The sequence below is a fragment of the Narcine bancroftii genome, chromosome 7 (assembly GCF_036971445.1).
Source record: "Narcine bancroftii isolate sNarBan1 chromosome 7, sNarBan1.hap1, whole genome shotgun sequence".
In the NCBI taxonomy this organism is placed as follows: Eukaryota; Metazoa; Chordata; class Chondrichthyes; order Torpediniformes; family Narcinidae; genus Narcine; species Narcine bancroftii.
Window position 1 is genome coordinate 1,737,261 of NC_091475.1, and position 10,668 is coordinate 1,747,928.

The 10,668-nt window shown below is 39.7% G+C and overlaps 1 protein-coding gene across 1 annotated transcript in view; it reads right to left on the reverse strand.

Annotated features, from left to right (window-relative positions):
• Positions 1 to 10,317, reverse strand: part of hgd (homogentisate 1,2-dioxygenase) — a 29,432-nt gene extending 19,115 nt beyond the window's left edge. Inside the window, exons 1-5 of the mRNA XM_069888447.1 lie at positions 10,173 to 10,317; positions 5,783 to 5,854; positions 4,660 to 4,748; positions 1,569 to 1,674; positions 116 to 175 (exon numbers count right to left, since the gene is read on the reverse strand). Of these exons, the coding sequence (XP_069744548.1) occupies positions 116 to 175; positions 1,569 to 1,674; positions 4,660 to 4,748; positions 5,783 to 5,854; positions 10,173 to 10,187 (342 nt within the window). The 5' untranslated portion in view covers positions 10,188 to 10,317. The remainder of the gene's footprint in view (positions 1 to 115; positions 176 to 1,568; positions 1,675 to 4,659; positions 4,749 to 5,782; positions 5,855 to 10,172) is intronic.
• Between the last annotated feature and the right edge of the window lie 351 nt (positions 10,318 to 10,668).

The window sequence follows — 10,668 nt, forward strand, 5'->3', positions numbered from 1 at the left end:
CAGGATGGTCACATTCCGTTATTATGTTGATATTTCTTTCCGTATTAAACCTTGTTTGTAAAACATAAATTCACTGGTGGAGAAGCAGATTAAAGTAAAATAGTATCCATCTTACAGTTACAAAATCGATCTTCTTCTGCGATGGTTTCTCAATTTTGAATGGCAGCCAACGGAGCTAAAGGCAAATTCAAATCATTTATATGAGACAAGGTGTTTTTTTTTTTTACAAGGAACACAAATTAACTTGCAAAAGTAAAGGACGACAGACACTGGAAATTACAAACAAAACCCCAGAAAATTCTGGAAATTGTCAAGTCAGGGAGCATCGATAGGCTGAGAAATAGAGTTCATGTCTCAGGTTGATAACCTAAGTGCTACTTCCAGGTCTTTTCAAAATTGTTCTATTTCACACGAGCGCATTCACAAGTGAAACTAGTAATGTCTCCTATCTTAGAATTTCAATTCATTGTCAAACCTATGTTTAGAAGTTTTAAATACCTACACGAGAACATTTCAGGCCTAGTAGAATATTTGACATTAAAATAGATCCAAATAATCCCCACTCATTCCTTTTCTCTGAGCCTGCTTAACTGGAAAATACATTTTGACTCCATGACCAATATTCACTCCCAAACCTAAATTATAATCTAATGAAGTGGACTGCCCAGATTTTTATTCCACTATCAAACTGAAAATTGAACAGGTTCTTTAATGCACATGCCCTCTGCTTGAAAACAAGTGGCTTGAAATTTGTAATTAGGTGTAGAAATTGAATTTCATTTGATATGAAAATGCATTTGTAATTCTTTTGCTTTTAGAAAAGCTTCAAAGTTCACTCCAGTTCTTTGTGTTTTGCTAAGGTTATCAAAGGACACTGTCAAGGCTCCATGAAGACAGAAATATCTTCTGTGAAGTTAGAACTGATGATTCTCATTCTCTTTCTGTTCTTGAAATGCCAAGAGAATTATCAATCTTATTTTACACCATGTAAATTGCCATGTGTACTGCATCCCTGTGAACCTGCTTGCAAGTTAATAGTCTTAGAAACATTCCAGTCAAAACTTTATTGCACCACTTCTCAAAATCCAGTATTGTCGCATGAGAGAGGATAACATTCACAAGGTAAATATGCAACAAAGGTATTATGTTTGTTACACTCTGGTCACAAGAAATGTCTACACTTCGGAAACCCTCAATAATTTCCATCTAACAAATGTCAGACATCAATCAATATGTTATTTCTAACTTAATGAGGCAAAGAAAAGAAACATATTTGCATACTATTAACAGTTGGTCTCCTCTCTCTTCCTCCACATAACTTTGTAAGGGAGACTGATATAATGAAATGCACAGGTTCTACACTAGAGGATATTTTTAAAGAAATGATTTTATTAAATACACTACATCTAGAAAAAGTGAACATACATTCCCCACAAATATTTGTACATATTACAAGAATTGGTTTCATATATTGTCTTAACTTGCAAGAATACATGTCTTTTTTCAAAATATAGGTTAATTCTGTTTATGAATAGATTATTAAAACCATGTGAAGCCATATTATTTACCTGGTTGGGATCAGGGTCAATTTCATCCCAATTGTAGGACAGGTTTCCCTGATATACAGAAGCAAAAGGTCTATGATGAACTGAAGGTAAAATACGATACAGCCAACTGGAAAGCAAAGAAAACATTTCAAATTAATTAATGCTCGGAACAAAGTCATGGCATTTGAGCCATGAAATCTGTAATTAGATGTAGGAATAGAATATCAAAATTATAAATCAAAATAGAATATCAAAAATGGGAAAAAATACAATGCCAAGCTTGGAATCACTGACATCGTAAGTGTCAATTTTACAATGGACTCATTTGAATCATCTCCAGACATTGCAAGCCTGCTGAGAAAGCTTGTTCTGTAAGGCCCAGGCCAGTGTGGGTACAATACCAGTGTTTAAAGGATGGCCTCTTCCATTAAACAGCATGTTGATCTGGCAGAAGGGATCTGGATCTGTTATACATAATGGTACATCATTTTATGCTGAAGATTTTGAGGTCCTCCCACAGGAGACTCAGAAAATGTCTGAAAGGAGAATCGTCTTTTTGAGACAGTGGTCTTGCCTTGATTAAAAACAATGTGCAAGTTCGGGGAAGGTGGATCCATGCAGTCTTGCACCTAGTTTGCATAAAAAGGTATGTTCCTTAATAAATACAGCAATTCAAGATTCTTTATTGTCATGTAACAAAGTTCCTGTGCCCAGATGGAAGATGAGACTCCTCCAGTTTACAGGTGGTCTCAGTCTGGCAGTGCATGAGACCATGGACAGACATGTCAGCAAGGGATTGGGATTGGGAATTGAAATGGGTGGCCACTGGGGGCTCCACGCTATTGTGACAGTCAGAACTGAGGTGCTCAACAAAGCACCTCAGTGTGTGTCCAGTCTTGCCAATGTTGAGGAGACTACAGTGGGAACACCAGATGCAGTAGATGACACCTGCAGATTCACAAGTGAAATGTTGCTTCACTTGGAAGGAGTGTTTGGGATCCAAAATGGTGGTGAGGGAGGAGGTGTGGGCGCAAATGGGGCATCTTCTTAATCACAGGGGTAGGTACCAAGGGGACGAATGGTGGGGAGGGAGGAGCGACAAGGAATTGTAGGAAGAAGTGGTCCCTACGGAAGGTGGAAATGGGAATATGTGTCTAGTGATGGCATCACTTAGTAGGTGACAGAAATGATAGGGGAGGATGTGTTGGATATGGAGGCTGGTTGGGATGATGGGTGAGGATGAGAGGAATCCTGTTCTTATCTGTTGGGTTGGAGGGGGCCAGGCCAGATGTGCAGGTAATAGAGAATATGGAGGTGAGCCCCGTTGATGGTGGTAGAGGGAAAGCCAAATTGTTTGAAGGAGGACATCTCTGATGGTCTGGCATGGAAGTCCTCTTCCCGAGATGGAGATAGAGAGATCAAGGAAAGGGAGAGTTTTGCTAAAGATTGACCAAGTGAATTTGAAGTCGGGTGGAAGTTGGCAGCAAGCTGGGTGAAGTCAACGAGCCCATCATGAGTACATAAGGCAGCACCAAATTAGTCAACGATATAGCAGAGAAAGAGTTGAAGTGCCTTGCCTGTATCAGCTTGTAGCATAGATTGCTTCACGTAGCCAACAAAAAGGCAGGCATAACTGGGGCCCATATGGATACCCATGGCTACCCCTTTAACCTGTAAAAAGTGGGATGGGTCAAAGGAGAAATTATTGCGGGTGAGGACCAGTTCTGCCAGCCGAAGGAAGGTGATGGTGGAGGTGGACTGGTTGGGTCTATTCTCCAGAAAGAAACAAGAGGCTTTGAGGCCTTCAGTATGGGGAATGGAGGTATATAGGGATTGGATATCCATGGTGAACATGAGGCAATCAAGTTCAGGGAACTGGAAGTTGCTGAAGTGATGGATGGCATGTGAAGTGTCCCAGATGTAGATTGGGAGGGACTAGACATGGGGGGGACAAAACAAAGTCAAGGTAAGTGGAGACCAATACGGTAGGCAGGAGCATGTGGACACGATGGATCTGCCGGGACAGTTGGGTTTGTGGATCTTGGGTAGGAGGTAGAAAAGAATGAAGGGTTGAGAGACAATATGGTTGGAGACCATGTCAGGGAGGTGACCTGAAGTGAGGAGTTCAGAGATGGTGTGTGATACAGTGGTTTGATGAATTTTGGTGGGGTCCTGTTGGAGGGGTAAGTAAGAAGAGGTGTCTGGAAGTTGTCATCTGGTTTCAGCCAGATAGAGGTCAGTGTACCAAGAGCCTTGAGCTTTATTTCCTTTATAGACAATCTAACATTTGATAGGTTTTACATCAGACATTTGTCAACACTCTTGACGTATATATTTCAAATATCATTTTTCCCCATACAAAATAAATAAAGCAGGTTTTAATGAATGAAGTATTGATTAAACGTATCGAGTTTATTTTATAGTGGAAGACCAGGATTTCCATGTTGATGGTTATCCGGCTGAGAGACGGCAAGGGGGGGGGGAGAGGGGGGGGGAAGAGAGGGGGGAAGAGAGGGGGGGGAAGAGAGGGGGGGAAGAGAGGGGGGGAAGAGAGGGGGGGAAGAGAGGGGGGGAAGAGAGGGGGGGAAGAGAGGGGGGGAAGAGAGGGGGGAAGAGAGGGGGGGAAGAGAAGGGGGGAAGAGAAGGGGGGAAGAGAAGGGGGGGAAGAGAGAGGGGGAGAGAGAGGGGGAGAGGGAGAGCAGGTGTGAGAGGTAAAAAGCGAGCGGCTATGAGAGCTAGAGTGAGAGTGGGTGCGAGGTGGAGAGTGGGCAGACGAGATGAAGAGAGAGAGAGAACAAGAGCAAAGGAAAGATACATAAAGTACTTGTGATATTCTTGATTTTATGAAACAAATAAGATTAGGGGCCACTGATGAAGGCATTTGCAGAAAAAAGTGACAAGTATTTATTTTAAATTCACACACAGTGAATGGTTTAGATCTCAAATGCACTGCCCGAGGTGAGGGTGCAAGCGTAAGAGTCAATCATAAACTGGAAACACATCTAAAAAGAAAGGATTTCCAGGTTATGGGAGGTTCTAAGTGAATGGAATGAGCTACATTGCTCGAACATAGTGCTGCAACAACAGGCCTATGTGCTGTGACTACAATTACCTCCTCTTATTGTTGTTTCTTGGGCAAGTGAAGGCTGAACCAGAGAGTTGTTCTGCATACAGCCCATATGGACAAACTTGTGGATTATTCTGAAACACAAGGCGGAAACTTTATTATTTACTTGATTTGCTTACACAAATACCACTCGAAAATCACTACAGTATTCCATACTTGACCAGTCACAGAAAACTGCCTCATGAAGGAATGCACTGGAAAACAACCAATAGTAACTGACAAAGTGCACTCCAACATATTCTGATTTTCTTTTAATACCATCATTAGTAATGTTTATTCCTTTTAGCTGATGTAAAGTGTTCAATTGTTTTTAATCTTCAAATGAAACATTTAATCACATTCTCTCTTTTTAAAAAAATATTTTATTTAATATTCCATACTACAATTATAATAAACAGATATCAAAAAAGAGCAAATTGGTTGCATTCCCACCCAACCTCTCCCCTCCCCCCAAAAAATATACAAATTGAAAAGTTTAAAAAAATATATACTTATAAAAAGACAAGAAGGAAAGAGAAAGTAAAAAAAAATCTTTGGATTGTAGAGAGATGTCGTCCAGTACAAATTCATCAGTTCTAATATAAACCTACAGAGGAGAATTCTGATAGGCTGAAGGGATAAAAAGGAATCACTACAAATTTAATACCATTATTTGAGGGTATAGCCCCAAATTTGTAAAAGCAGTATTTATTTCCTAAATTACAAGTAAATCACACTCTCTCAGGTAGGTTAAAAAGTCCCAAGGGACTATTTTCATTAGCCAGTCATATGCTCACCAGTATACTCCATTCTGTGATCAATAGACTTTTAGATATAGAGGGAATCGGGGAGCATGAGATGGTGCAGGAAAGGGGCATTGAAATGAAGGATTAGCAATAGTCTTATTGAATGGTAGAACTAGCACAGGGGGTTGAATGGCCCACTCCGGCTCTGTAGTAACTCTGAAAAATCACTCATCTCACTAACGTTCAGTATTTGGATTTATACCTCAGCAAGGTCCTGAAACGTGCATTCATTTTAAACAAGATCTTGAATTGTAAATTGGTGTCTGCAGGAACTCAGCAAAAAGTGCACGTTTAAAACTGTCGCTAGAGGAAATCTACAGTACCTGACCCTGTGGTAAGGACCCAGGACATCGTGGATCCTCCGAAGAAAATTCGTTGCCAAATCCTGACATGTACTGGAAAACAACAGAAAATGAAGGAGCAGAAATATAATTTATAACTGAAAACCAAATTTTAATTAAAAAACAAATTATTTTGATTCTGAAAGAAGCTTGTTCAAATCATTTGAACAGTCTCAGTGACACATTTCGAACATTCATGTTGACAAGAGTGACCTTCTTGATAAGCACTGGATCAACAAATCACCAGAATTTGGATCTACCAATTCCTTCACCCACTTCCTTGCTTCTCAGCCTTTTGTTAACAGACGGATCATGGATATGAAGGACATATAAAGGTTTCCTTTATTTGTACATCCGTGCTTTCATTTCATGTTTTTCCATGTATTAGTCCCAGCCTTAGGGCTCTGTCCAGTAACACAACCACAGTATAATTATCAACTAAACAGTACAATTTATTTTGCATTTTTCTGATTCTCATGGGTTCAATTTATTTCACCTTCCAAATATCAATAAATTCTTTTCTATTCACTCTGTCCTTTCTCCACAGTCTATGTTCCAAGATATTAAACAGTTCAATAGGGCTCTTGATATGGTGCCTACCAACATAAACCTACTCCACGGTCAATCTAATTCTTCCCTTTGTCACATCCATTACCGTCTATTTTTAATGACACCCGTTTGTCTACCTAAGAGTCTTTTAAAAGATCTTATTGTTTCAGCCTCCATCCCCTCTCCCGCGCAGAGCATTACAGGCACCCACCACTCATTGTATAATGCACCTACTTCCAACACCTCCCCTAAACTTTTCTCCACTTATCTTGAACAGCTGCCCTCTAGTATTGGCCATCCCGGGAAAAAGATGCTGGCTGTCCACTATCCATGTCTCTCATAATCTTATAGACTTCCATTTAGTCATCTCCAAAGATCCTTCATCACTCCAAAGAGTAAAGCTCGAGCTGCAAGACCTTTCTTCATAGTACATGTTCTCCAATCCATGCAGCATTCCGGTAAATCTCAAATGCACCCTCGTTAAAGCTTCCAGATCCTTCTTATAACATGGCCAGACTGAACACGATACTCTAAGCGTTGCCTCAAAGTTTTATTGAGCTACAATATCATCATGACTCTGAACATCATGGTTTTTGAACTCAATCCCCTGACTGATGAAGGTCAGCACACTATACAACTTCTTAACCATTTTCTCAGCTTATGCAGTAACCTTAAGGGATCCATGGATTTGGACCAGAAATACCAATAATCATCTACACTGCAAAAATCCCTGCCATGAACCATGTACACCACCTCTATCTTAGCCCAACTCTGCATCCTCTCGAAATCCTGTTGCAACTGTCGATGAACTCCTATACTATTCACAAACTTCCAACCTTCATGATATCTGTAAACTTACTGACCCACACCACCACTTCTTCATGCAACTCGTATGTAAAAATCACCAAGAACAGAGGTCCCAGTCCCCTGTGCAACAGCTCTAGTCAGCAGGTTCCGTAGCCAGGTTTTCACGGACCCCATACCTCGCGTCTTTCTGGATGAGCCTATCTTGAGGAACTTCGTCAAAAAGCTTTCTAAAATCGTTATACACCAGATCAATTGCCTGAGCTTCACTAATTTGTTTCGTCACTTCATCAAAAGCTCAGGCTCACAAGGTATAACCTGCTCTTCACAAAACCATGCTATCACTAACAAGACTGCTTCTCTAAATACTCTTAATACCCTCTCCAATAGTTTGCCCATCACAAACACAAGACTCACTGGTCTACAATTCTTAGGATTCTCCCCATTACTTTTCTTGAACAAATGAACTACATTTGCAATCCTCCAATCCTGATACCACTCCTCTAGCCAGGGAGGGCTCAAAGCTCATTGTCAATGTCCCAGCAATCTCTTACCTCAATTCCTGTAGTAACTTGGGGGATGGCACCTTACCCATCCAAATATTCAAAGTTCAGATTTATTGTCAGGCATCACATACAACCCTGAGATTCTTTCTCCTGCGGGCCAGGCAGAATTTCTACTTATCAGTAGTGCAAAAAAACTAGACTCAAGAAAAGATGCACATACAAGAGAAACCGAAATAAAGAAAGAAATATAAACAACCTGACTGTGCAATGCACAAATTAAATATTCAATAATAAATGATCTGCAAAGAGTCCTTAAATGAGTCTCTGAGCTTACATTAAAACCCATCCAACTGACTGTATTTATGTCCTATCTCCTGCCTGACCTTCTTCACAATCTCACTACATTTCATCTACCTTTCCACCAATTACTCCATCATTTGGTCTCACAATCACTTCCATTCCCTTGCCAACCTAGTTTAAACCCTCCACAACAGCTCAAGTAAACCTGCCCAATGTCATTAGTCCCTTTCAAGTTCAAGTGCATTGTGTAGCTTTTGTACAAGCCATGCCTCCCCCAGAAGAGTCCCAATGATCCACAAATCTGAATCCTTGCTCCAACTCTTCAGCCACACATTCATCTGCCACATCTTATTTGTGCCCTCACTGGTATAAGCAGCAATCTAGAGATTACTACCCTCGAGGTCCTGCATTTTAGCTTCCTTCCTAACTCCTTATATTCACCCTTCAGGACCTCATCCCTTTTCCGATCTATGCTGTTGGTTCCAACATGGACCACAATTTGTAGCTGTTCACCCTGCCTGGAGAATGCAGAGAGCTCGATCAGTGACATCTCTGTCCTGACACCTGGGAGACATATCATTTCTCCCATACAATCACATCTATTCTCTTAACCAATGAATCTACCATCACCATCGTTCTCCTTTCCTCCTTCCCTTCTGCCAAAGACCTGACTACCCTGGTTTTCACCTGGTAGATCATTCCCCCCACCCCCCTACCCACCCCAAAAGTTGTAAACATGTTATTGAGGGGAATAGCCACAGGGTATCCTGCACTGATTGACTTTAGTCACTCAAGGTGTGAACGTCTATCAACCCCTTGGCCTTCCAAATGATCCAGAGTTTATCCAGCTCCCTAATATGGTCAGTGAGGATCTGCAGTCAGGTGCATTTCTCACAGGTGAAGTTATCAGGAATACTGGAGACCTCCTTGATTTCCCACATCCTAGAAGTGGAGCATACCAATGCCTTGATTGCCATCCCCATTGCTCTAACTGCAACAACAAAGAAAGAGACCTTACCCAAACCTCACCATAGCTTGCATTATGCATCAATTCTTAATATCTGGATGTAGTATTGCTATTGGACCTGCCAGATTCTTCATCAAGCAATCAGCTTCTAATAGAATTAAGATTTTGTAATCTAGGAAATGCTACATTCTATATATTTCTTTATTCCAGACCTTTAACAGAAACCATAGCTTACAGTTAATTGTTAATAATTTGGCAAATAAAATATAGAAATGTCTTAAGTTTCTCACACCACTACAGGCATTTATTCTTGGAGTTTTTTTTTACATGAGCCTGAATTTCTGTGACTACACCAACTTGCCAATTACCTTCTACACTCTGGCCTATTTAATCAGAAGTGTTGTTTCCACCTTCAAGCACCCCACCCCCTCTCCCCTTCACCAAACTTTCACTGACCTCTATCAACCTATTCGTCTCACCTGCCTAACACATCTAATTTATTTGAAGATTTGTAACCCCTTGATATCCCTTGCAAGACTGTTGAGTTTTGAAAGATTTAGGTGCAAAACACTTTCCATGTCAGATTTATTTACCAAAAGGAGGTATGAGGTAGGAAGATTGGATTGCCAAAGTGGTCTCCAATATTTTTTGCTGAATTATTCTCCTTTTGCAAATTTTTTTTTGTGGAACAAAATGGATTACCAGAAATCTTTGTATAATCATAAAAGTACTTCCAAGAGTTAAAATTTACTCAATATCAACTCTGTAATGAGGAGGTCCACAACAATCACAGTGACTCTGTGACCTCCTGCCAGTAGGCAGATACGTTTTTACCTCCCATTCATTGGCTCTTACTCGTGCATTGCACAGGTTTTGAAATACATGTTTGTGATCAAAGTCTAAAAGTTGCACAGTGTCGTCACAGATTTGTTTTACAGATTTTTCACTAGAAATTTACTCAAGTTTTAGTTTCATACCAACTTTTAGCGACTGAAAGATGCAATTTTATAACATTGTGAAAATGATGCATTTGAAATAAAAATGCAATAAAATTTCAATGATAAAATTAAAAATCATTAATTATAATTATTGATTCATTTTGAATTGAGAATATTTTTCCCAAATAACAAAGCCAAAGATTTATTATCAAAAATCAATGAAATAAAAGCAACAAATGCAAATGAGATGCAGCTTTTGTAATAAATAAAACTTGTCCATCTTTGATAAATCCATAAATAATTATTACCTTGAGTGATTCCATTTTTGTTTGGTTTATGTTTAAATAATCCACAGAAGGTCCAAATTTCAACCCAACCAGAGGTAGTTCTCAGAAGAGAAAGAACCGTTTAACTATGGAGAGTTGACTTTATGCAACTGGGATTGCAATGGGCATGTTCCAAAAATTATGCAACTGCTAAAATAAATGAGGTGCAAAGACAGTCACTGTAGCCATAGAACAAGAATTAAATTTAAAAAACCACAAAAAGTTAATAATTAAAAGTATGGAATGCATCAAGTAACTTAAAAAAATGGGAATGGAAAAGAGAACCAGAAAAACACTACATTTTGAAACAAACTCAATCACCATTTAAGAAATCTCCTTTGTGATGTTGTATAACTTACACTATAACTAGCATGTATTACCAATCTCTAACTATCCACAAGATGATTGTCAGATTTCCAGTACAAGACAATAGGAGCAAAAAGGCCATTCAGCCCATCTAGTTTTCTCTGACATTCAC